The following is a 26,784-nucleotide window of genomic DNA, read 5'->3' as shown; positions in this document are numbered from 1 at the left end:
AAGAATCCAACTAGCAGTAAAACCATTTTCTAGCTACAGTGATGTTTATTAAATAAATTTATCTTAAATTAAATATATCTTAGTTGCCCAAGTTTAAAAACAAAAATCCGCTTTTTGGGGGCATTTTAAAGCTTGCAGACTTTTCTTTGTATCGGCGATTTCAATACAAAGGCTCTGGGAATATTGTGTCCTCCAAAGCCTTCCAAGCAGGGGTCTTTCGACGAAAAAAGGAACGCTCCGAGTTTGAATATAGAAATCAGATATGTCGTCGAACTCGAAAGAATATCTTTTTCCTTTGAAATTCCTCTGCAAGGAGAGGAATAAGACGAAACTTCACAAAAAGATAACGTAATATTTACTTTGTTTCAACTCTAATTTTTCTTTTTATGAGGGCGCGAGGGTATTACGAGGGCAAACGATTTGATTTTAAAGAACTCAAAATAGCAAACAACCCACGTACCGGGGGTTTCTCTGCCCTACAGTGACAGACCACCGGTGTCCCGACGGGGCCGAATGCAACGACGACCAGACGTGCTGCGAGCTCGCGGACCAAAGCTACGGCTGCTGTCCCTACAAGGACGCAGTGTGCTGCTCGGACCGCGCCCACTGCTGCCCCAACGGCTACACGTGCGACACCAAGGATGGGAAATGCGTCAAGAGCCACCGCAATCGAACGACGGACTCCCGGAGAAGACTCTCGCTTCGTTCCTCCCTCCGCCCGGTTGAGGTCAGACGTGAGTGTACGCAGCAGGCAACCCATTCTTCCTTCTATGTGGACCGCCAGTTCGTCTGCTTCTTTTGAAGGGGTTGTGATGACGTCAGGACGCCGATATCTGATTGGTCCAGACCGAAATATAGTGGGTAGACCTCAAGGCAGCCTGCTTCGAGGTTTACCCACTATACTTCAATCAGAGCCAATCAAAGCTCGGCGTCTTTCTGACGTCAACGCAACTCTTGCGCAAGAAGCAGACGACAACCAGACACGATCTTCTGCAAGGCAGAAGATCCTTCTCACCATGGGGAGAAGGAAACAGGCAATGGTGGACAGGGTAGAAGGCGGGAGAAGAGGAAGCGGGGGTAAAGTGGAAAGCGCAAACTGGTCGTCGGTCTTTAGTTAAGAAACGCCGCCTCATTGCTTGTACACCGTACAAAAGACGTGGTCTTCGTTGCAGACATGATGACAAAATAATTTTGCGGACGCACCTCAAGCGCGTACGAAGTTCGTTTACGCTTCGTCGTACAGATGTAGGCTTTTAAGATGTCTAATGCGTTGGACGTGTCTGAAGCCGGGGTCACATGGCTTACACGTTCACAACAAAAGAGACATTGTCCACGGACATCACTCACCGCGATATCCGTGGTACGAACGTCGCGTGCCAAGTCTTCTCCTCGAGCTCGTTGCCTTGCGGCATTCGAAGCACGGGCACGGATCTCGTGGTGACTTTGCGTTCGGGAATCCGTTTGCAGACTGTCGTTTTGATATGATGTATAAGCAGCGTGCTCCCGGCTTGATGCGTGTCTAATGCATCGTACAAAAAGACAGTCACTGTACTACGAAAAGACTGTCATTGTATCTACAGTGCGCACCATGTCTTTTGTATGATATAGGAGCAGCTTTTACCTTCAAAGCCCTACAATGCGTGACACTCATTGTGGCTAGGGTTCCGTGTTTTCGGTATTTACCGATAAACACCGAAAATCAACCCTCGAGGCGGTTTTTGTGAATCGGAGAAACAAAAAACTAAATATTTACTGTCCTTAAGCAAAAACCAGAAGAAAAAAAAAGGTCAGCTTCACGCAAAAAATTTTCGACCCTACCCTTTTTCTTTTGTCTCGTTGACGCAGAAGGACAGTTCAGCAACACTGAACTGCCCTTGGGGTTATTCTTTTCTATCGAAACTACATTGTTTGCTCCCTGTTCCTTTCTCTCATCTTTACCAGCATTCTTAGAGAAAACATTATAATTTATAAATAATAAGTTACAAGATTTTCTTCTGTAATTATATGGTTGCTTTACAATGCAAGCCCGATCTACACCGACTTGTCTCCAGCATTGAAATTGCACACCTAAAACAGCAATTCAAAGGGAAAAAATAAACACCGATAAATAACCTCCGAATTTAGAGGAAAATAAATAGCGAAAACATGGAACCGCAATTATAGGGGACTTGGTGAGGAAACTGGTGTGTCACGTGACGTGCATTTTCCCCGCTATACTTAGTGGAGAAACTGAATGGTTGTATAGGGGACGTTACGTCAGGTCAGGTCACGTCGATTTCTCCCGCTAAATTTAGCAGGGAAGCTGGATTGGTGTCTACACTCTAAAAAATGCCTGCGCGTCCACTTACCCTCAAAACACTCAAAGAGCCAATCTCTGCGATCTACGAAATCAATTCAGCGAATGATGAGGCGGAACATCCGTTTAGACTTAAAAAAATGAAGTTTGTGCTGTGGCATTATGTAATGCAAAACGTCATGCTTGCATTGCGTGATGCCACAGCGCAGACTTAATTTTGAGGTCTAAACAGATGTTCCACCTCATCATTCGCTGAGCTGATTTGGTTGATCGCAAAGATTGGCTCTTCGAGTGTTTTGCGGGTAACTAGACGCGCAGGCATTTTTAAGAGAGTAGGTCACAAGACGTGAATTTTCCCGCTAAATTTAGCGGATAGCTGAATCGGCATATAGGTCACGTGACGCTCATTTTCCGCTAAATTTAGCGGCGAAACTGAATTGATCTTTTGCCCACAAGACTTCAATTTTTCCGCTAAATTTAGCGGGGAAACCGAGTTTACGGAAGGGTCACGTCCCTTCAATTTCCTTAAGGTGTATAGGTCACGTTACCTCAAGTGACGTCACGTGACGCCACTTTCCCCGCTAAATTTAGCGGAAAATAAACAGACGTACGGACGGTGCATGGACGGACGGACGAACAACATTTTGGCATTGAGTGGTAACGTGAAAAAAAAAAAAGCATTTAAAACGAAAACAAACGATACAAACAAAACTACGAATGGTTAGATCTACGGAGGGTAATGTGACGTGTCTCACGGTTCCCAGTTCTGGACAACACGTGCGCAGACGGCCACGTCTGCCCTGGGGAGACCACGTGCTGCGTGACGCCCAGCGGCACGTACAACTGCTGCCCCTTCGCTTTTGGGGTCTGCTGTTCGGACCTCACGCACTGCTGCCCTCAGGGCTACACGTGCGACGAGAGCACCCAGTCCTGCAAGCAAGGCGCCCTTTACCCCTTCCTAAGAGACCTGCCCATGCTGCCAAAGTTTCCAAGCTCGTCAAACCGGCCCTGAGCCACTTGAAAGATCGGACCCGAAGCTGAGCTGGAGCGAGTTTGGTGGGATTCGGCGGATTGCCAGAGCACGTTCCGGCGGATCGCCAAAAAGTTGTGTGATAATCGTGTTTGCTTTTGTTTTGTATTGTATCCTTGCTTTATACGGGTCTCCACCTTTGGTGTGAGCGCCTAGAACAATAAAGTGCTCGCTTATGCGTTGTACGTCTGGTGGATCGGCCAATATAGATGAAAACTGAGACCGATCAAGCCGGAAAAAGGATGCCAAAAAACGGAAGTGTGTGTAAAAGCCGATGTGGTTAGTTGGTCATTTATTGTAGAGGATAAAAGTGCAAAAATATAATGGACAAGTGAACGAATAGGGAACATCACAGAGCGCCTTTTGGTGCGTTCGTCATTCTTGTCGCCTTTCCATTCTGTCTTAGTCCTTCTATCCTCTGCAGTGAGGTGTGTCGTCTTATTATCGGGCTTCTTTCTCCTTTTACGGACAAAGGTTTCAGTTGTGGTTAATCGAGCCAAATTGGTGGGGCTAATCGTAACAATAAGCCGGATAATTAACCAAACTATGCTAATTACCGTTTTGGTTATTGAAAATAAACATATGGCTCCGGTTAGAAACTTGCTGAACGTCATCGAAAACCACTAATTCAGTCAATGCTTGCAATAGTTGGGGCACGTTTTCATCCCAGCCTTGTGCCTGTTGCACGACGGGTGACTTTTGCGCACTACTGCGCTTCCATCGCGCTCAGAAAATGTCTAATATTGACTGGTTCAGAGGTTTTCGATTACGCCTAGCAAGTTTCTAATTGCACCCATATGTCTATAATCAAATAACTAAACGTTAATTAACAAATGTGTAGTTAACTGTTCGACTTATTGTGACGGTTAGCCCCCTATTTTGTGTTCCACTGACCGTGTAGCTCACCCGTACAAACCGCATTGGTGTAAGTTTGGCGGCTTTTTTTTTCTTAAACAAATATCTGGCGTATGGAAGAGGAACTTGCGCCTCCCGCCTTTTCCGTGAATCAGTTAAGTTTAGGATTACCGCGAACCTGCCGAAGTGTAGTTCGACCAGCTTCAACATTTTCGAACTTCCAGTGGACAAAGACTTTTTGTGCGCACGCACAAAATTTTTAAAGCGAGCTGACTCTACGTAGCAGAATAAAATTGGAATAATTTTTTTTTGTAAGCTTAATTTTATCGTTTTACATTAATAATCTAAATAAAGCACTAAAAATATGCATCTTTAACTTTAAATACTTGAACACTGGTAATAGTTTTGTAAAATATGAAATAGGCTACTTTATGAATTACTTGTACACCAAAATATGAAATTTTCGTGTATAAGTCGGGCAACACTGCTCATAAGTCGGTATTCGCCGAAAAGTCGAAGGTTCGCTGAATCAGTCGATTCACGAGGTTCGACCCAAGCTCGTGACACCTCTAGTTGAGTCGCTGAAAAGGCCGAAAGATGGTCCCGATAAAACGTGGCGTCCTAATATATGGACCGAAAAAGTGGCTCCGGAAAAATGATCCCGAAAGTAATTTTCCTCCCTGGTAGGTATAAAAAACCGTAGTGAGCTCACTCCATCATTCATGGCCTGGGACTGCTGCATAAATGCATCCCCAATGTGCCGCCGTAGAACCTCAAAGGGGTACCTCGACACTTTGCTCAGACACTTGCCACGATCTGCGAAGCCTACGGGGAGGAGTCCATGCCAAAAACACGAGTTTTCGAGTTGCACAAGAAGTCTAAAGAAGGAAGGGAGGACTTCAAGGAGGCGCAAAGCGGAAGACGTCGGTCAACAAGCCCAAACGAGAAAAATGTGGCAAAAGTAGAAGAACTTTTGTACTCTAATCGACGCGTGAGTGTGAGAATGATTGCAGAAAAGTTGAATGTACAGTAATCCAGCGTGCATTGTTACACGATTGGCAGCCGAGGAAGTTTACGAGGCTAGAAATTAAGCAACACTTAACTTACCAGCTGAAACTTGCTGGGCCGGGGCAACTTGATGTCGCTGGAGGGTATTTAAAAAAAAAAAAAAAAACTAAGAAGCTTTACAAAAAAAAAAAAAAAACACGTTATCGCCGTTGAGCTTCAAGCCCACGACCGGCTGGCGTGCTGAATGGAATATGCCCGCACGACCCTTGTGAACCCTTCCCGTATTACACTTTGATCGCTGACCTCAATTTTAGATTAAGAGGTCAATTTCTTCCTCTTGTTATCTCCTTGCTTCCCGAGGCAACGGTGACTCTCGCCGGTGAAAAAGCGGTGAATCTCCGACAGACGCAGAAAAGGTAAAGCAGCCATCGCTTTGACTAGCAGACGTAAAGCAGACGACGTTAACTGCGCCAACCCGCCGACGCCGTTAAAGAGTGAGGGGTCTCGCCGCACACGAATGGAGGGAAAAAGTATTTGGGAGGGAACTTGCGGACACTAACGCGCTCACTCTCGGTTCTAAGCAAACAAACCTCGGCGCCTCGGGACACCTCGCCAGTGAGTCCTTTCACTTCCCTCCTTGATGCGCGTCTGCTAGTTGTTAGACAAAAACAACGTACCGCTCGAGTTATTTCGTCTGCCCTCTTTTAATAAAAGCGAAGTCGAGTTCGCTCCGAAAGTCGCAGGAAAGGTAAGACAGACGCAGACGACGTTGCGAGCAGACGACGTTGCAAAGGAGCAGACGATGCTGAGATAGGGGGACGCGATCAGCCAATCAGGGCTCGGCGTTCTGACGTCACCGCTACTTCCTTTATCATGCGCAGAAGACGAAAATGAGCCCACTTGCGAGGCGTATTGAAAGATGAATGTCGTGGATACTTCTAGATTCCACAAAGTCACTACTTTCTATTTCGATGTTTGTTACAAAAATCAGCTTAACAGTTTTTTTTAATACTTGAATAAACTGAATTTCGGTTGTTTCCCGGTTTTTATGTTTAAAGGACAAAAACAGAAAAAAACAGCTATTGTTTTAAAATTCCCGGTTCTCTTCCGAGTACGTCGCAACCCTACTACAATGGCGTCAACTTGCGCCCCCTGCCGTTCAGAAAACACACTTCAGAAAGAAGTAGTTTGACCGGAGTACGAGAGATGGCGACACGTGTGACGCAATTCTTCAAATATCGGACGATTACAGAGACAACTGTGGACGACGTTATTATTTTTTTTTCTTGAATTAGCTGACAGCTGTCACACGAGCATTTACTATGACCATGTGACACGCTGCGCTGAAAGGTTTGTGTCAAAGGTGTCAAAGGACCGGGAATCCGCCATCCGCCGAATGGAGTATCTGTTTTCCTCTTGCGATGAAAACACTCGTTTCCCGCTCTCTTGTTCCACGTTCAGCGCGTGTCTCAAACGAACTCGTTCTGCGGTAGTGCAGTTGAAGTTTTGCGCGCCCGTACATTAGTGTTTTGTATTGTCTGCTCCCTTGTGATCTCGTTAACTGCCCTAGAGAATGGACCTTTTCTATATACCGACGGCACCAGGCGGTGGCTGCGCGAGCTAAAAAATCGAGGAAGTGACCTGCGCTACCAATCAATAATGGGAGCTACGTTACCAGTTGCTTCGCTCTCTGAGCAGCGTCGCGTGCCCAATGCAACGAGGTAGGCCTAGCACGACTTTAAAGAAGGAAATCCGTAGCGTCCACCCAAACGTCGTGTTTTTCTTTCCGTCCACTTTCTTTTTTTGTGTAACACAATTATATATATGCTGCAATTACGTGTTCTACTCGTCGATTTACAGCCTCATTCCGAATTTCCTCAATTTTTTCGTGCCGACTTCCACCGCTTGGCATCGGGCGCTCGCGCGTGCGCAGAACGCTTCTCGGAAAAGGTCCATTGTTCAACTTTGATGGGTAGAGGAGAGTAGAGGTTCTACTGTACTTACACGCAAATTCAGGTGATGTCAGCTGTTACTGGTCACGCGGGAAGAGTCTCCCCGCTAAACTAAGCGGGTAAAGGAAGCCCTTCTGTGTACGAATGACGTCACGCAACGTAAATTTTCCCTCGACATATAACGAGGAAGTGTAACGGGCGTCGTAGGCACGCAATGATATACTTCGTACACCCTGAAAGGGGTCATGAAACGATATCGGGTTGGAATGTTCATGACTTTGCCGAGGCGCACTGGTCCTAGTCTCGCCCCAAGTATACTCGCAAGGACTACCACTGATTCAGGGGCTTCTTTGTCGCGGTGACATTGCGAGGATAAAAGTGGACTATTTCTTTCAGTCTTGCCTTCGCAAAGCTTGATGACGTAATTGTGGGATCGAAATCTCCCGCCTGACGAGAGAGGAGCGCGGCTCATGGATTGGAGACGAGAAATGCGTGAACACGCGACTTCGGCTCGTAACAATCAATGCCTCGGCGGACAACTCAGGTGGTGGCTTGTGTCCGACCACTGCGATGATGAGAGAATAGCCGAACTCTAACAATGCCTGGAACTTAGCACGCGATTTCAACTTTGCCGACCCCGTCACGTGGCTATGATTAACGTTGGCAGCCTAAGATATGAACCAGGTCACGTGGCCGCTTGTTCTCGCTCCGAGTTTAGGGGATGAGCAATGCTCATATTTCTCGAATTTTTTTGGCAACTGCCGTTGCATAAAAAAAAAAAAATAATAATAAAAACTAAGGCAAAACACACGTAACCCGGATCGAGCAGTGGGAAGGTCTTTGTGATGTAGGCTCTCCTAAAAAAAATTGGGACCGCTGACTCGCCTGCTGGCTGCAGAGCACATAGCGGTCCCCAAAATTTTCATCGCGGACGTTTCATCGCGGAATTGAGGCGCACGACCTATTTAGCGGGTGTAACGTGCTCAATTCATGTTGTTGACGAAAAAACAGTCATACATGTTTTTTATATTAAAGGAACATTCTAGCATTCTGACTTTCAATATTGAAGAAACCCGAGTCAAAATATAAAGAGACTATGAACCTTTCTCAACACACCCGCTGCTGGCAGAACGTGTGTTGCACGATGAAGTTGCGATGAAGACCTTCACCACCGCGAGGGGCGCTGCTGCAGTCTGCAGGCCAGTTGTTTTCATCGCAACTCTACGCAGCCCTTCGCCCCCACCCGTCACATTTCCCCTTCCGGCCACCACACCACGTGACACCACGACTTGACGTCGAGTCGCCCCATCACGCGATCACTTCGCGTGACCTTCAGGTCACGCGACGTCTTGGTATTAGGTAACGTGATCCCACGCAAACTCAGAAAGAGCGCCTGCAGAAAAGAAAAAAAAAAATCTTTATAGTTACAAAACGAGACATTTTGCGGGTGCGTAAAACTTCATGCCCCGTGACCTGTGACACGTTCTAAGTTACCAGAAACTGTATACAACTTCATGCCCTATGACCTCAGGCATATTCTCACCATTACACCAAAGAAAAAAAAGTATTTAAAGAAAGCCTTAAGAATGATATCCAATTTCTGGTGAACGAGGAGCACACGAGTCAGCTTTATCCCTCTTTCTGCCTGACAGTTTTCCTTACACTGAAGAGCTCTTCATCAAACCGCTAGGGCATGCCTACTTGCTGATCACTGGATAACTGGAGGTATTATACGGCCCAAATTGTGATTACCTTGTTGGGTCTCGTTTTTAGTTTACCCCACCCGACGCATAAAATTAGAATGAATAAGATTTTCTATCTTTACTTATTCCAGTGATAGCAAAAGTTGTTTGAGTATTTCAAAGGAGTTTCAGCTGAGGTAAGCTGAAGCCGCTCATGATAAAGTGTGTCCACGCAGGCGGGGTCGGAAGGGCCTATCGGACGACAAATGATCCTTTACACTTTTGTTTTCTTCAGTGCATGCGTGAAGCCAAGATTCTTAACTTTTGAACGTGGCGCAACTTTGGTAATTCTAGACCAACTCATTAATCTCCATCTACGCTTAAAAAAAAGAAAAACAGGGGCCGGTCGTTTTTGTTCTCTTAACGGCACTCCCCTCAAACTCGAGATCTCTTATCTGCGGATGCGCTTCTGGGTGTTCGCTGAGCGCTTCATCAATGTTAATGTGAGATCATGTTGCGTCATCGAGCAAGGTTTGTTTCCTCGGTACGCGATGCGCATGGTGCAGCGCGTTAGAAGCCATCTGGTGTTTTACCGGCATTCTTGCCGCTGGCATGACCGCGCTGTAGGGTCGACTGGGCAGGGAAAGACGCGGGTAACCGATACCAAGCACCGAGCCTTCCGCAATAACGAGGGACTGCTGGAGCCCGCATGAATCCGCTCGAGTGAGCAGTCAACCTTAGATGTAACCTTAGCGTACTACGTGGAATACTATGGGTGAGAAACAAAAATATTTGTAAATGAAGCTTTTTTTAACCACCTGTAGATAAGGAAAACATGATTTTTATTCAAGCAAATGTTAAATGGACATTATCGAGGTGGGTCACCATCCACAAAATGTCCCCCCCCCCCCCCCCATACACACACACAATTTTTTTTTAATCGCAAAAAATAAATGCATAGTACAAACTACCGAGAACGAGCTCATATACCCCTTGAAAGTTTCACAAAATCGGTTATGAATGGGATGACGGTCACTTCTGAAACTGTGATATCTGGGGCGGAGACCGAGCTTTCGGGGAAGCGTACTTTATTTTTGCATTTAAATAGAAACACTTTTGTTTGCTTTTTGTTGTCGTATATGTTGGATTCATATATGTTGCATGGGCATGCTGCGTCCGCTAGGAGCCACTACCGATTCGTTTGCGAACAGCGCCGCGCATCCGTCGCTCGCGCTGCCCCCGCGCTTCCGTCGATAGAGAGTTTTAGCAGATAGTTTTTTCGCCCCGATAACGACACCCGATAACGATACGATGCATTCCCAAGGCCGTTGAGGGGAGAGGAGATATCGCTATCGAAGCGAAAAAAACGATCTGCTAAAACTCTCTAATGTGGTGGTAGCCCCCAAGCAGGCATGTCGACTTTGCAACATCCACCGGTGTACCACTGCAGTCGAGCTGCGACCGCCGAGGTCGTTTCCCAATGAGTACGCGCGACGCCGCCGCGCGAGGCGCGCGTATCGGCACTGAGTTAGATCTGCAGGGTGCCCATGTGCAGCATGCGCTCGATCTACCCCTCTCACATTATTTAGTCACTACTTACGCGGCTATATCTCAGTGTCTAAGATACTTTTGCGGACCCCTGCTTGGAAACTGTGTCGATTTTGAGTTAGAAGAGATCACGTGGGAGTGAAGTGTCCGGTTCACGACCTTCTCCACTTTTTGTGGTATCGTGAATATCGCTGCGAGGAGCGGGGAGACGGGCTGTCGCAGGTGCCGCGAAAGCGTCAGTGTTCACAAGCCTGCGGCGGCCAGCTCGAATTGAACACCGCCACTGAGCAGACGTCTCTCTCGCTACCAATCATCGCAACAATATAATGACTCCGACGGACCGCAATACCATCTTTTCACTGAAATTGGCCTAACTGGGGACCTATAGAGAGGTTATATTTTTAATTTTGTATACGTTTACGAAATTATTCACAGACAAGCGTACAATACATACACACACAAAAAAAGAACGGCTGGTATAAGAGCACACCATGGAGCAAACGCGGGCAAAGTGCGGAGGAGAAATATAGAACAATATACTTTGGGTCAAATACGAAGTCTTGTTTTATAGGAGTGCACCAGACTTACAGAAAAGATCTCGCACGTGTCACCTGCCGAGAAGCAAAATTGCAAAATATTGCAGCCAATGCAATTCTTGTATGAAACTTTGAATCGCGTTGTTTGTTTGCCTGTGACGTAGGAGAAGAGTAATAATCAAGAAAAAGAAAACAAAATTACTGGACAACTTACTGGACTTATCAAAAGTCTGTGTGGCGAGACGACCCGGTCCGTCTCCAGCAGTACAGCGCCGTTCTTTTTCTGCGGTTTGTGTGATGATCAAGCGTAAGAAAGGTTTCTTCACCAGGTGTATCTAAAATGTCTGTTAGATATCAGCTGAGATGGGGCCTTGGTCAATACACGTTCTATCGTTGGGGTGGTGACATTTCAAAGGTTGTCCACGCTCTGTTCATCTCTAGGATTTAGTAGCGGATCCGTGCGTGCTGGCAGTACTAAGTCATGTATGTTCCTTCTCTTTGTCCTTGTCTTATAGGGCTGTTTTCCCCTAATCACGCACAACAACTAACAACTAGCTCAACTACCTACCTTATTATAGTACTCAGATTGGTTCGGCTTTCTGATGTTCAAAACACCTTCCGATAGCTCACCGGTCAGTTTAGCCGAGAATGCCTGTATGAGGGCATCCCCGAAAATGTATTTAATAAAGTCGAATTTCTATTTTATCGCCGTGTCAGATAGATCCAGCACAAGGATAGAAGTTGTAGGCCTGGGTCCCTACCATCCGGACACTTGGCGGAAAAGTCAGTGAGAAATGCGGCGGCTATGATTGGCCGGCACCGAGATCAAGTGCGACGTTATCCAAACATGGCCGCCAGATTTCTCGCCGACTTTCTCGCCAACTGTCCAGATTAGGGCCCCAGGTCGGTTCATATATAAGACGAACATGTGCGATTCCTACGGTCATTTAGAAGCAGGTTCATTATAAGAGCCGTATATCGGCGTCTGGAATTCAATGGCGATGTAATATAGTGATTATCCCCCATAACGACGCCGGTGTAGAGTTGGCTCCAGCCGTAATTATAGGAAATGTAGTGGTCGAAATTGAAGGGGCGATACCCGTTTCTGAAACGGGCTCTGTGTTTGTGACCATTGAAGCGAAGGCAATGTAGGCATACAATCGAAGGCAATGAACTGAAGGCAATGAACCAAAGGCAATGTACGGCGCTGCTCTCGAAAACCACGTTTTGCGCATGCGCGTTCTTACGTGCTCGCCGTCACGCCTTTTTTACTCGGCTTCGTCCGACGCGCACGAGATGATCGGGACCGGCGCAGGATGCTATTTTGTCAACCGCCATGCCGCGTGTCTGCGTCAGTCATCGCGATGGGTGACGAGGCTCCTCGAGTGCTCCAGCTATTGGCTCGAGGCACCCTTGCGCCGGTTCCTGTTTTCTCGTCCGCGTCGGACGGAAGCGAGTAAAAAATATACGACCGTGAGCTCGAAAGGACGCACAGTGCGCCTCAAACTTAACGCCGACACGGCAATTGCGGTTTTTGACAATGCCTGCGGCGTCCAATTGAACAATCTGACGAATGTTTCGGTTCTCGGTTTCTAGCCCATCCTGAGAAGGCATCCCGAACGTTTTGACGACAAATCTAGCAGTAAGTAGCCCACACGAGCTCAATATTTGGGAACCCAGTGGAGGCGTTAAGTTTGGGGTGTATACATTCTCAAAGCGTGAGTCTTGCATGGGAGCGGCCGCGAGCCGTCGGGAGGTGCAGCAAGTAATTTTGGGCTAGCGCTCCCGTGTGCCACAAACTATTGCTGCCGACTGCTCATCGTAATCTTTGTGACCCTTGTACGGCTAGTGGACTTCAAGCTAGAAGCGTTCTTAAACGATGCGTTCCTTGTTGTGTATTTAATCTGCTCACTCAGTTACTAGAGCCTCGGATTGAAACGCTGTATTTCGCCAGTTACACGTGGATTCGAATACTCGGCAACCGAACCCCTTTGTTCGCTGAACTACAGCCAAAAGACTAATTGTCACAAAGAATGATGTTAAAAAAATGACGCAAGGAATGTGTTGCAGTATGAAGCTGTAGGGATCTTCAATCTTTCGCGAAGCGTATGGAAATAACTGTATTTTTTTTTTCAGTACTCACACACAAAAAAGAAAAACGTTTCGTTAAGTTTGCAACACATAACCTAAACCGCCTGAAAACAGAGGGGGCCGGAGGGGATGAAACAATTGTGGACCACAAAACACTTTTCGTTTATGAAGCTTAAATCAATGAATATTTGTTATTATACACTCACTAATTGTTGCAAACACAGTTAAAAGAAAATAAATAAAAAAGCGCAGCCAATTAAGGCTAAATTTATGGAGCGAAAACCTTGCGAAAGAGAGGCGAATTTCGACCGGCGGTCTTGGCGTTTTGGCTAGAAGATAAGACCAGCAGAAGACGTCGTCATGAGTGGATTCCCGGCCGTTCCCACAAGCGACAAAAACGCAGAAGCTCGAGGCGAGTCGCCGCAAAGCGGCAGATGTGTCGGTCTGTGCGACGCCGCGTCGCCAAGACCGACACGACAAGACCGTCGGTCTTGGCGACGTCGCGCACTTTGTGAGACGCTGCAAAACGCGCCATCGACAATGCCGACACAATGTGATGACGTACAAGGTGAAAGGCATTAGCCTTGCCGTCGAAGGGGTATAAGCTTTGCTCTGCTCGTGACGTCATAGCACAGTTGCTATTTTGACGCCAAGCAAACGCGCGCGCTCTGAACGAGGTTGGTGGGTTAATTGTTCTCCGCACATTCGCTTCGTGGTGTCTTCTATAACTTTCTACGGCCAACGTTCTTTTCCCTCCTCAGCTCCCGGTATGTATCGTCAACCGAACCGTCGAAGCGATGGAACGAATATCTTCTGGGTGCCTTGTTAGCATAGCACTTGTCCGAGGTTCAACGAAAGTATGATGTATAGAAATGTATCCTATGCAGTGCTAAATACCGGCGGAATTCCTGAAATAGTCTTTAAAATAGAAGGTTTCGCTGAAATATATTTGTTTTGAAATGTCGGCAAGTTCTGACACTTGAACATTGATATTCCTTAGTGATGACTTCCGTAGCAGAGTGGCGCAGTGGAAGCGTGCTGGGCCCATAACCCAGAGGTCCGTGGATCGAAACCACGCTCTGCTAAAGATATTTTGCAATTTTTTTTTTAAAGTCTACATTAAAAAAAAATGACAAATGTTTACCAAGTTTACATTTTTAATGTAACAGCGTGTAGAAGTAACATCGGTCGTCCCGTGTTGCTTGATTAAACCTGGTTCGCGTTGAGTTGGTTGAGTCCCTTCTGGACGAAGAGAGGGAAGCAAAAAATCTCATCGCTTTTTTACGAAAGATGTTGTCAGCCACGAGGCCTGCATCACTGCTAATGTCAGTTTCGAAAACAGAGACGTGGACCTCCTTTAGAAGACGATTCTTTTTATTCATATTAAAGCGAAGCTCTTAGGCGCCCGTTTCCGGGTTGAGCGGCTTCGGCGCCGCCGTCGGCGTAACCGCGCGTGTTGCGTTCTCGGACGTCACAGTTTCCCCACTAAATTTAGCGGGGAAACTGAACTGCTGTTGAGGTCACGTGACGTAAATTTCACCGCTAAATCTCGCGTGGAAACTTAACCCGCTAAATTTAGCGGGGAAGTTTTCACAACATGGAAGGGGAGGACGGGAGGAGGAGGTGTGAGCACGGAGGGGGAGAGGAACATACCCTCCTCCCCGTACCGTCCCCTCCTCCTCCTCCTCAAGTGCTGCGCTCTTATTGAGTGCTCATAAGTGCTGTTCAATCAAAAATCTAAGGAAATAACTGTGAACGTAATCAGAAATGTATATATACTTAGAAGTATACCTTAGTAAACAAAGGAGGAGGATATAAATGGGATAAATATCTTACACGAAGACATTTCGTGCCTCGGACTTGGGTTAAACAGAGAAAGAAAACTCGCAAGCTGCGATAATACGTTTATAAATACAACACAAGTTGGTGAAATTGTGAGTTAGTCAGCAAGGCGTTTATTTAATGACCACCTAATAAAATGGTTTTAAACTGGTTCATTTGAGTTCATCTTGACGATGTGCATCAAGATTAGTATAAAGCATGTTCTGCGGGTTATTTTATTTTAATGATTTTCTTCGCCTCCTAAGATCACGCCGTAGGTGGCACACAGTTTGTTACAAAGACCCTCCCCCCCCTCCCCCCAATATGAGGTAACCAAAGCATTCTTAGGAGTAAAGTCTTGTTGTTTCTTTTTCACTGTCGCTTCTGAACAGATTTTGTACTTCCTTTGTGTTGAATAAGGAGGGATATCACGCTATTTCTCAAAATACATTTTCCTAGTAAAAATAGTTTTATTATCATCATAGGAAACGCAGCGTACTGTCTGTAATATCTAAATAAATAAAAAAGAAGGGTGCCATTGAAAGGAATTTTTATTGAAGCTTTTATTTCCCCTATGAACACAACGAGCACTTTCCCTGTAGCAGAGTGGCGCAGTGGAAGCGTGCTGGGCCCATAACCCAGAGGTCCGTGGATCGAAACCACGCTCTGCTAAGTTTTTTTATATGTATATTTTTCGCTCACTATTATAATTAGTTGTTTTTTTGTTGTTTTTTCTTCACTGGCCGCCAGTTGCAAGCTACAATAATTTCGTGGTCTCGCTAATTTCCGTTGCGCTTTTCCAAAAAAGAGTGCCGTGCGCACAGAGAGGCCCAGTGGTACACCACCGGCTCCATTTATTACGCCACCCACTGAGGGCCAGCGCGGGAAAAAACATTGGACACGAATGCTGCGTCAGCATTCGGACGAAACTCGCCTTTAATCAGTTTGAACACGAGTCCCGGCCGAACGGTGACGCCACAGTGCTCGTGACCAATCAGTGAACGCAACTCCGACCCTCGGAAAGCAACGCGTAACATTCAGCTCCAGGTACTTTCTACTTAGACACGCATGTTTCCCAGTGCCAACAACGTAATCGCACGCGGGGAAAAAACAAAAAAAAAAAAGGTCGGCCAATAATTGGCTCTTCGGACACAAGCTTAGTTTTAATGCTATAGTAGTATTAAGCTACTACTCACGATTTTTTCCCCTATACGGCTATCCCGTTTCCCGGCCATGTTTTCAGTTTCCCCGCTAAATTTAGCGGGGAAACAAACAAAAAAAAGTGACCTACGCACCTATTCAGTTTCCCCGCTAAATTCAGCGGGAAAACTAGATGTGACGGGAAAATTGATGTCATGTGACCCGACGTCACGGGACCTACAGAAAAATCCAGTTTCCCCGCTCAACTTAGCGGAACTTTTACGACACTTGACCTATGAATCAATTCAGTTTTCCCGCTAAATTTAGCGTGTGTGCAACGATAAATGCTATCGTATTTATGGATATCACCCCTTCGGTTTCTGCATTTTTTGACTGCCGTGGTTGCGCTAAGCAAGGGTCAGACTACTCGCACATTTTATGCACAAGACACGGTGTTCGGATGTAGACACACTGACCCCGATTCTCTGTCGTCTCAAGCGTGTTTGAAGCACGTCTTGCTTCACCTACATACGAATACTTCGAACGCGTCCCGGCGCAGACAATTTTAAGCGTGACCAGCGTGACGAGTACGTCCTATACACAAGGAACAACCATGCCTCGGACAGTGCACGCACAGACTATCTTTTGTACGGCGTATTAGAAGCGTGACCACGGTTCCAAATATAAGACGTGTTGCTATATTGTAAGCTTACTGCGAACGCAGTACATCTCTTATTTGAATATAGCAAAAACCTTCGGTATCGAGTATACTGCGCGTCGTTCTAAAAAGAGTTGATCTAGTGGTTTTCGATGACGCTCTGTATAAGTTTCTAATTGGAATCATCTGTCTATTTGGACTAATTCGAAGTTAATTAACGAATTTTTATTAATTAGCCGACTGATCGCAAAGATTAGCCACCCACATAATGTCCCCCTGGCCGTATAACTCACCTGCACAAATTGCTTAAGTGTAACTTTCACAGATTTTTTAAAACAAGTCCGTAAAGCGGTCCCCGCTGGAAACGTCGTGATAAACTTCGAATTAGTAACTCCGGCAGTACGCATCTTTGACTTATGAACCTTTCCCGGTCCATTGTTTTTATATTTACCCCCCCCCACACACACACACACACACACACACACACACACACACACACACGCACACGCACACGCACACGCACACACACACATATATATATGTATATATATATATATATGTATATATATATATATATATAGGAGGCCCGTAAAAGGCCCGTAAAAGGCGTTTTTCGAAGCAACACCTTCGCGACACACTTCTGGAGGGCCAGCGGCAGCAAAGGGGAGCGCGTGGTGCCTCGGCAATTAAACGACTCTCGCATTCAATTAGTAAACTCTTTACGAATTCCGAGTGAGTTGATTGGCCGAAAGACTTCCGCCTTAGTAAGAGCGTCACGGGCATAGGCCCTCCTTCTCAAGGCGGTGCTCAATCCTCAAAGACACGTCCATTAGCGACCCACACAAGGACGTCTGGAGGACGTTCGGAGACCAATCGTATACCCCATATTTTTGTTTAATTTCCTAAAGCGTTCGGTCGCCGGAAGGCTAAACGGTGGATAACCTTCGGGGGAAGACCGTGCACATTTCAGTTACTTCACCGGTTACACCCGGAAACGCTGGACTATTGTAAAGCCTAATTATTTCTACTTACAGTCACTGAGGGCTTGAAGAACGAAGGTCTTGGTGACTTTTTATTATCCCTCTGCAGTAATCAGATTGCGGTATCAGGCGATAAGAACGCTAAACAACGAATCACGAAGCTGGAAGCCTCCATAACACAGGCGGTGTGTAGGGAACAAAATCGATGTCGACGATCACGACCTGTGCGACGAAGAGTTGCTGGGCAACTATACATGAAATTGCTGTCCGCACGCAGGATAACATATCAACTTCCGTCATTTGTTGTCCGGCCTTTGTCTTTAGGATTGCCAGACACTTTTTTATGGCTTCAGGTAGGCCTCGGTCTTGAAGAAAGACACGCGGGAAGGAGGAAGGCGGGAATGTATTAACGAGACAAAACCGATTCTCACGAATTTGCGATTATATGTCGGCGGAAAATGGCGACGTCAGGTTTCGCGCGAGAGCCCGTGTTGGCCACGTGCCCATCTCGGTGGCTTGACAAGGACTTACGATTAGGCGATAGACAAGGACCTACGATTGGAAAAATACGCCGCTTTTTCGCCCAACGGGACAAGCAAGGCGCTCGCCTTAATAATCTGAAGGAAAATACTCTGGTATAGCATTTAAGTTTGGAATCCATCAGAAAAGAGGTGTATCTTTATTATAGGTTTGCCATTGCTTGTTCTATTCTGGATTTCTGAGTTTAGATAGTTTTTGTTTTATATGTTTCTTTGAATACTTTCATTAGAAGGACTCTCCGCTACATGTATTCGAGATTGATTTGCTAGTTTGTCGGTAATGTCATTGCCGTTATTTTTACTTTGGCTTTTAACATGATATATATATGCTATCTGTTTTTTCTGTTAATTGTTTTAGTGTTTTCTTAATTTAGTTTACCTTAGTATTATTATTTATTGGGTTGTCCAGCGCTAGTAAAGAGCATACACTGCCTGTCATAGAACTAGCCGTTTATTTTCTCTCTCATGTTTTGACGTATAGAAGTGGTTTGTATATCGCGGTTAATTCTGCATAATAGATTGTAGCATTCTTTGCATTCTTTGTTAATTTATATTTTGTAAAAGTTGTTATGTCTGAGTTTTTTTTTTACCGCAAATACAGTACCAATAGTGTCGTTGCATACGGAACCATCTGCATATATATATATCTATGTCTGTGTGAATATTTCTGTCAATGAAAGTAATAAATTAATAATGTAGTATTGTTGCGAATTGAATACCTTTTATATCTACCGGAATATCTACTTCTTGATATGTTATTGCATCTTCAGCAAGGCTCAGATTTTTGTGAGTTACATAGAGAAAAAAGAGATTTTTTTTTCTAAGACTAAGTTAATTGGGGTTATATTTGCTGCTATGTTAAGGTTTATGTTCCTCACTATGCGGAAGCCTCTTGTTATTTTTAGCAAAGTAATCCTTTAATGGAAGTCAGTTTTGTTTTCTTTGATGGGAGGTTTTTCCAGTTTTATAATATATAGGACCTGCGTATGTCATAATTTTTTTCTGCAGATTGAAGAAACAATTGACGAAAGTTGGTTAGAGAAAAACACCAATTTAGACCTGAATAGTTGCCTAACGCTAATGTAGTTATTGTAACTTAGCGTTTTCTATAACTAAGGTGTGGTAAAATGATAATTGGCTATACAGAATAACTCCTAATGGTTTTAACTGTTTAGTAATTCTAAATGGTGTATTTCATAATTTTATTATTGTTCGTCTTTTTTATATGCAATTCCAAGAAGTAAAAACTGTGATTTTAGAGGCTTAAACCTTACTTTTTATTTCATACTCCAAGTGTCTACTATATAGAGAATTCGCCTAGCTCTAAATTTGAGTTGCCTTCTTGTTTGCCCCTTGACTAAAACGTGAAGTCGTCAGCGAATGCTTGAATATGCACTCCCTCAGGAAGTATTTCTATAAGGAGGGTTGATATTAAAACATTCCACATTGAACGGCTTAAAAGTGAGCCTTGAGTGCATCCCACAGTCATGATCTTAGTTATATTTCTTAAAGTTAATGTCTATACTAGATGTTTACTGTAAAATAATTCTTTTAGGAGAAAATAAATGTTACTAGGTAGATCGACATATTTGAAGTAAAAGAAGAAAAGGTAGCCAGATAGAGTTAAAAGCATGTGATATGTCTAGGGACATCAAAATACTTTTTTTTTTCGTTAGTAGCAAATCATGTTTTCTTTGAGATTATATAAACCTTAGTTGAACATTTTTCATATGTGAAACAGTATTGTGGTGTAAAAAGTAATCGATTCAATCTTTGGCCAGTTCTTCCAGAATTTTAGCAAACACATAGATGAAATACTAATAAGCCTATAATTTCGAGGTTCGTTAGTTCCTTTGTTCTTTTTTTTGTTAATAATATGACTTTTGATGTTTTACAAATATCTGGATAATAGCTTAATCTTAAATTTTGCATTGAATATATTTAGGAGATAGTATCTTACGATTATTAACTATTGCTTTGACAACACTTGTAGTGAGTTTATCTTTACCCGGTGAAGTTCAGGGAGTGTTAGTATTAAATTAAGCTCTGTTTGAGTGAAAGGCACGTCATATTTTGTGTTATTTCTTACATTTAATAAAGAAAAGGTCATTTTTTGATGTTCTGAATATGTTTTTATTTTATACTCTGGGAAGAGATAGTCTAAGGATGGATTCTTCTAGTGTTTCTGTTTCAATACCATTAGAGCCAGTGATCATCATCATCATCAGCTAGGCAGGTTTGATAAAGAGAGGGTAATGGCATCAACAAATTTGGTATTATCAATAATAGAAACGATGTTACAAGGTAGTGAATTCCAATCCTTGATGGCCAATGGTAGTGTGGAAGTCAGGTGAGAAACAGTTGATGATCGAATTGAACGTAATTTACATAGCTGATCTAGACGCGGGAAAATACGATGGGGAGGCGACAGCAGTGATTCTTTGAGGTGGCTATTGTGATAAAAAATTCGATGAAGAGAAAGGCGTGATACTCGGCGGCGAAGGGAAAGTGAATGAAGGTTAGTTGATTGGCTTAATCTTGATATGGTGGCATATGGTGAGTATTTGTTATAAATAAAACGAATGGCTCTGTTTTGGACGGATTCTAGATTATTTGCAAGGCAGGACTGCCATGGGGACCATATAGATGAGGTGTATTCTAACTTCAATCTTATAAGAGTAGCATACGCTAGTCGTTTTACGGAGGGTGTAGCTAGTTTGAGGTTACGGGGCAAGTATCCGAGAGAACAGTTAGTATCAGAAATAACAGAAGTTATGTGAGTAGTCCAAAATGGGGGGGTCAGAGGTGAGATGAACACCGAGGTATTTATGAGATGAGCATGCTATTGCTTGAGTGTTAGAGAGGTAATACGAAAATGGTGTGGCACGCGAACTGCGGGAAAATGATAGGGATCTACATTTACTTAAGTTTAACGTCATCTGCCATTTTTCACACCAATGGATTACAGACTCTAGGTCATCCTGGAGAGCATGATGATCATGCTATGAAAGAATGGGGCGGTAAATGACACAATCGTCGGCGACCAGGCGCACAGAAGTGATATTAAGGTGGAGATCATTAATATAGATTAGGAATAAAACGGGGCTCAGTGCGGTTCCCTGAAGGACACCTGACGTCACGGTAGAGGTGGGAGATTTTACGTTGTTAACGGAGGAATATTGCCTACGGTTAATTAGGAATTCAGATATACACTTAACAACAGAAAGATGAATATTAATATCGTTAAGCTTTCTTAAAAGACGTTGGTGGGGTACTTTGTCGAATCCTTTGGAGAAGTCAGGGAAAATGGCGTCGGTCTGAATATTCGAATCGAAGCTTGAATAAATATCAGTAAAGAAGGCGGTTAGCTGGGTTTCACAAGATTAAAATTTACGAAATCCGTGCTTATGTTCAAAAACAAGGTTATGAGAGTCAATAAAGTTTATTATATTTGAGTAAAGTGCATGCTCCATGAGCTTAGATGGAACACTAGTGAGAGAGATGGGACGGTGATTACTTATTAGTTAGCGACCACCAGTTTTGTGAACAGGTATTACGTTATCTATTTTCCTGTCACGTGAAACTATGGAAAGCATGAGCGATTGTGATAATATGTCACAGAGGACAACAGAGGAAATGTGTTTAGTGTTTATTAATACCTTCGAATTAATTTGGTCGTCTCCAGAGCTTGAGGAGACCTTTAGGTTTTTTATTGCTTTCAATACACCTGCGTGGTCAATTATGGCAGGATTCATCTGAGGGTGAGTTAATAGGCTTGAGTCGGGAACGTTTAGCAATTGTCTTCTTTAGTAAAGATTGATGTGAAGAAATTGTTAAGGTAAAGAGCGCTATCTTCGTCTGAAAGTGGGGTGCTGTTGTCGTTAATGAACTGCAAAGTGATAGGAGGAATTAATACAGGATGTTTTATTTTTTCGTTGCTATTCTGTATGGTATACTAAATCCTCTGTGTAGAAAGTATGCCAAGACGTTGTTTTTGCTTCTTTTATGTGCTTTTTATAACAATGCAATGCAGTTTTGTTTTTTTTATCTTGTCTCTTGCATATGTCATGTATTATTTGCACACCTTTGATATATTTTACGTAGAGCCCCTATTTTTTCCGTTTTATTTCTAAATCAGCATTCCACCGTATTATTGTTTTGGAGTGTTGTTTCACTATTATGGAGAGTTTATTTATTTAGGTGTGAGTCTTTACATATAATTGATATAAGACATATATTAGTATTTATTTAGTTGTACTACTCTGATCTTTAAGTTCTTACATCCATCTGTAGTTTTTGATGTGTTCTAGTAATTCCATCGCCTTTTTTTTGCCAGTCGTTTTGCTGACATCATGGATTATGCGAAACATGTTGTGAGTATATATTTGTGGCCACTTTCATTATGAATGTTTAAAATCTCCCAGTCAGATATATCTGTGAAAAGTAAACCAATAGTTAAGGATAGATCACTATAACTATTGCCAGTTGGTGAGGTATAAGATGGACCTTGATCACTGCTGTTTAATATGAAAAGTGAGTGATTTTTCGTGAATTAGGCGAGGATATCCCCTCCCCCCCCCTGCCTGGTGTTTAGCGGTGAAATCCCGCAGAATGGCTGTTTGTGGATTTTCATGTGTTGTAAAGATCTTTTAGTGTATGCAAAATGTATGCGATATCTTCTCCTGGAGACTTATATGTAGTCATGATTTTTTTTTTTTTTTATTGTGAGTGAAATTATATTTCGGGTTACTCATTCAGGAAGATCCACTTCCTCGTCCCGTACAACTATAGCTGCGCGTGGTTGCTCAGTGTATGGTATAATGAGGACTGTTAAAGAAGATCCAATTATTTTATTTTTAAAAGAATGAGGTCTTGCATTGCAATTATATTACGTTTCATTTTGTCTATGGAAATTTTTAGATGTTTTGTAGCTGAAAATGAACGATAAGGAGTTAATTTACAAAATTTTGAATGTTGCATTCATGTTTGTAGAGTGTCTCTTCCTTCTTTTAATTGGGATGTGATTTTTGTTCGCAACCTCTCCACTCGGGCGAGGTAGCTTGGGCATTGTTGCCTGAGTGCCGAATGTGTCGGTTTTTCTTTTTTTTTTTTTTGCGAAAGTGGCATTAAACGTACACCTTATGCATCTTTTTATTTTTCTTGACAGTTTTTCTTCAGTTGGTCTCTGCTACAATTGTGGCAACGAGGAGCAGTGCAGCGTGCCAGCAGGTGGCGAAACCGGCAGCACCTTTTTTGCAAAAGGTGATATAGAGGTTTTCCTTAAAAGGATACGAGGTTCAATCAAGGAAGACCCTCCCTTCCAGCTGTAGCTCCCTGAACATCCTCGGGATGAGCTCGAAGATGACTGCGGCCAATCCATTGCGTTTCGCAAACGTCCGCACAACCTGTATCTCCTCAGTGGTTCCTGTCCATTTGTTTTGATTTATCAGTTTTTCCTTTAGTTGTTCAGGATCGGTTATTACGATCCCCTAACTTGAGGGTTTCGTCTAAAATTTTTTTTTATTTCTATTTCGTCTTGCTACTGTGGTCTCTCATTAATTGCTTTTTCAACTTTGGAGATTCCTTCCTTAGAAGTACTCAAAATCAGCGCTTTTCCCTTAATGGTCCAAAACTTGGAAGCGACAAGGGCCAACTCTTCAGGGAGGACCGCCGATTTTAGGGTGGAGATTACTTGCAAAAACTCTTTCCCCTTCTGCGGTATTTTTGGGAAGACCAGAAGTGCTGCCTTTTCTGGCTGGCACCTCTTGTCTTCAGGTGGTGTTAGCGTTGTTAGTTTTGTTAATGTGTTAGTTTGTCTTTATGTGTGTGGTCTGTCATATCAGCATAGCTGCGAGGCGGCTGGAGGGCCCGCTCGTTCAGGCTCCAATTCAAGTGCGCATTACGTTCAACTAGATCGATGGTAATGTTAATTAAGTTTTGAACACCCAGTGCCAAAGTGTTGATCTGCCCCTTGGTCATTAGGGCTGCAGGTGGGGTGACAGCCTTTATGCATTGCATCTATGCCGTCATCAGCCTGTCCCGGAACGAGTCCAAGGGGACACCCCCGGAAGCACCCGCAGCAACCCCCCCCCCCCCCACCAAAGCGCCTTAGATGGGGCCGACTTAGGTTGTGTCGTCACCTTTGCTTCGTACGGTTTGCTTGTTTCGTCATTATTGTTCGTCGCCTCCTATTTATCTTCTTGCTCCTTTTTTTTTCCTTTCTGGGCATCCGTTCATCGCGGCCCTCTTCTCCTTCTTCCTTTTCCGTCGTTGACTCTCCATGGAGTCTGCTGTGTGCTCGGAAAAGCTCGGAAAAGAAAGAAAACACTGAGGTTTTATCAGTAGGGCCAAAAAAACCTCGATTAAATTTTCTGTAGTCAGGAACGCGTACGTTAGCTATTTTAATAAGTTGTACCTCACGGCTATCAAGCCTCTAGTGGAAGTTAGTACCGCCAGATAGATGTCAGTGCGCTGTACGTCGAACTGAAGTTTTGGGGTGTCTTATATGGGACAAGGGGTGCAAGAATACACCTTTTTTTTTTAGAGAGTGTAGGAAGTCGCCGGGGAGGCAACTGCCAAAATCCAGAATCTACTGTTGATTACGCGATTCAAAGGGGAAAGCCGTTGAATCCAAATCCAAAATCGTACGCGTGATGATGATGACGTACCCCTTTAACCTGGGTCCTTCACGCGGCCGCCGCGTGGGTGGAGGCGACGCCCTCGAGAGGACCTTTTGCCAGGCACCGAAAATATATAGAAGGCACTGATCGGTACATGTGAGAGCCGAAGGAAATATTTTCTTTGCCTCTAGACTGCGTGTATTTTGTTAAAGAGGTACTGAACAAACATTGTAGTATCCATAGTGAAGGGCGCACGATCTTTCCGCGAGCCAGCAGCCACCGGTTTGCGCAAGCACACGCAACGAAATTGACGTCATAGTCCTCCATTCACGCTTAGGATGACAGTGACATGTGTGGGCGCCGGGCAAAAGGAGAATAAAAAGGTTTTTTTCATCTCCACGAGCCAGAGCTACGTCTTTGTTAGACCAGTCAATCGCCAACCTTTTACACTAGACCGCACTGTGGATATGAAAAGCCTGTCTTACTACTTATTATACGCACCACTTAGTATACGCACCTAAATGTTTGGTTCAGCATTCCTTTAAAGAAGGATACAGTACTTGGTGTTTATTTGAATGATAAAAAAATATTTTATAGAATAATAATGCAATCAGGAAGTATATTAGCTCATTGCCTGCCTTATACTATGCTAAGATAATTGGAGTTACGATTCACTTTATGTTGCTTTGAGTTTTGCATTACGATTGTTTTCCTGTTGGTTTAGTTTGACTAAGTGATTTGCTTTGTTTGAAACAAGGTGAGATAAACCATTGCTTAACAGAAAATAAGTGAAGGAATACCAACGTTAATATGTGAATTGTTTTATTTTTTCCAAAGGCCCCTGTAAAGTCAAGGCCTTCTTATTTGCATTTAGTGCAGGTTGTTCCTAGCTTATGATAATGATCGAATAATCTTTCACAAAAGCATTCTGACAAATATGCACCCATTTTATAATTGTTTATAGCTTTTTGGTTACTAGGCACACATTTTATCTAACGACACGCGAGATTTGCCGACAGAGATAATTGGCACATTGTTGACAGCGCGCCAAAAGTGCATAACCTGTAAAGTTTGCGAAACGAGTGAAAGATCATATTTCGGCGATTGATAGTCCGATTAATATCGCATTTGTTCAGTTCCTAGAAATGTATTGAACAAATATTTAAATAATAAATACGCAAGAAAGTATTCATAAAAATAGCGCAAAACCCATCGAATCGGGTATATGAAGCTGATGAAATAACGCAAGTTCTACGATAATATAATAAACATAACGAAGAGCCTTCTGACGGAGCAGAGTGGCGCAGTGGAAGCGTGCTGGGCCCATAACCCAGAGGTCCGTGGATCGAAATCACGCTCTGCTACGATGTTTTTTTCTTATAAATATTTTTTGTAGTTTTCTTAATATTTTACTTAGTTTGTTGCTCTCTTTATTTATCACCCGTTGCCTGCTTAAAACTTCCATGACCTCTGAGATTTTCCGCATGCCCGCTTCGTGCTGACTACTCTCAAAAGACAGGTTTGATGCTCTGAAAGATCCAGCCCGTACGAGATTTCTACGCGTGGTAGAGTAGGGACAACCGTTTTGCCATCGCCATCCTCCATGTTGCATTACTTTTCAATAGCTTACAGTTTCTGAGCTAGAAAAGGGGAGAAATGAGAGTCGCTACTCAGACCTTATTTTAAACATCTCTTTAATGAAAACAAAAACAAACGGAGGTCAAACATCTTGTATTGATTAATGCGTGTACGCCGTTGTGAAATGAATGGATGCGCAATTAACAGCTCTGACAGCTTTGACAGAGTTGCACGGAGAAGCTGGCGCAGTGCAATGAGGGACCAATATGAAGCGGGGTTTGGCTTAGCAAATGTGCCGAAACGTATCGGATTCCTTTCTCGTAGCCTATTACCTTATCAATTTTAAGTCATACAAACGTTGCAACGAATGAGAGCATAGATATAGACCCCATGGTTGCACACTGCATTCCTAAAATACGTGCTTCACCATGATTAAATTAAAGATGTCAT

At 43.8% G+C, this 26,784-nt stretch overlaps 1 protein-coding gene and 3 non-coding genes across 4 annotated transcripts; all 4 read left to right on the top strand.

Moving 5' to 3' along the window:
- Window positions 1-262: 262 nt before the first annotated feature.
- Window positions 263-3,511, top strand: LOC120837997 (progranulin-like). The gene is made up of 3 exons (XM_040207713.1): window positions 263-348; window positions 433-734; window positions 3,061-3,511. Exons 1-3 carry the CDS (start codon window positions 263-265, stop codon window positions 3,306-3,308), a joined length of 636 nt encoding a protein of 211 aa, XP_040063647.1. The 3' UTR covers window positions 3,309-3,511.
- A 10,500-nt stretch (window positions 3,512-14,011) lies between these two features.
- Window positions 14,012-14,083, top strand: Trnat-cgu. The gene has a single exon. It is a non-coding gene; the product is annotated as a tRNA-Met (tRNA).
- Window positions 14,084-15,419: 1,336 nt separating this feature from the next.
- Trnam-cau lies at window positions 15,420-15,491 on the top strand. The gene has a single exon. It is a non-coding gene; the product is annotated as a tRNA-Met (tRNA).
- A 10,557-nt stretch (window positions 15,492-26,048) lies between these two features.
- Trnam-cau lies at window positions 26,049-26,120 on the top strand. Its single transcript has one exon. It is a non-coding gene; the product is annotated as a tRNA-Met (tRNA).
- Window positions 26,121-26,784: the final 664 nt, after the last annotated feature.

The sequence above is a fragment of the Ixodes scapularis genome, unplaced genomic scaffold (assembly GCF_016920785.2).
Source record: "Ixodes scapularis isolate PalLabHiFi unplaced genomic scaffold, ASM1692078v2 PGA_scaffold12__126_contigs__length_90152505, whole genome shotgun sequence".
NCBI classification, from domain to species: Eukaryota; Metazoa; Arthropoda; class Arachnida; order Ixodida; family Ixodidae; genus Ixodes; species Ixodes scapularis.
Note: the sequence above shows the minus strand (reverse complement) of the source record. Positions and strands in the feature narration are given on the sequence as shown.

Bases quoted from the DNA above. Each gene is read 5' to 3' on its own strand.
- LOC120837997 (XM_040207713.1), top strand. From the start codon at position 263: ATGTCGTCGAACTCGAAAGAATATCTTTTTCCTTTGAAATTCCTCTGC. The intron at 349-432 runs GTAATATTTACT...TTGATTTTAAAG, and splicing joins AAACTTCACAAAAAGATAAC to AACTCAAAATAGCAAACAAC. The intron at 735-3,060 runs GTGAGTGTACGC...CACGGTTCCCAG, and splicing joins CCGCCCGGTTGAGGTCAGAC to TTCTGGACAACACGTGCGCA.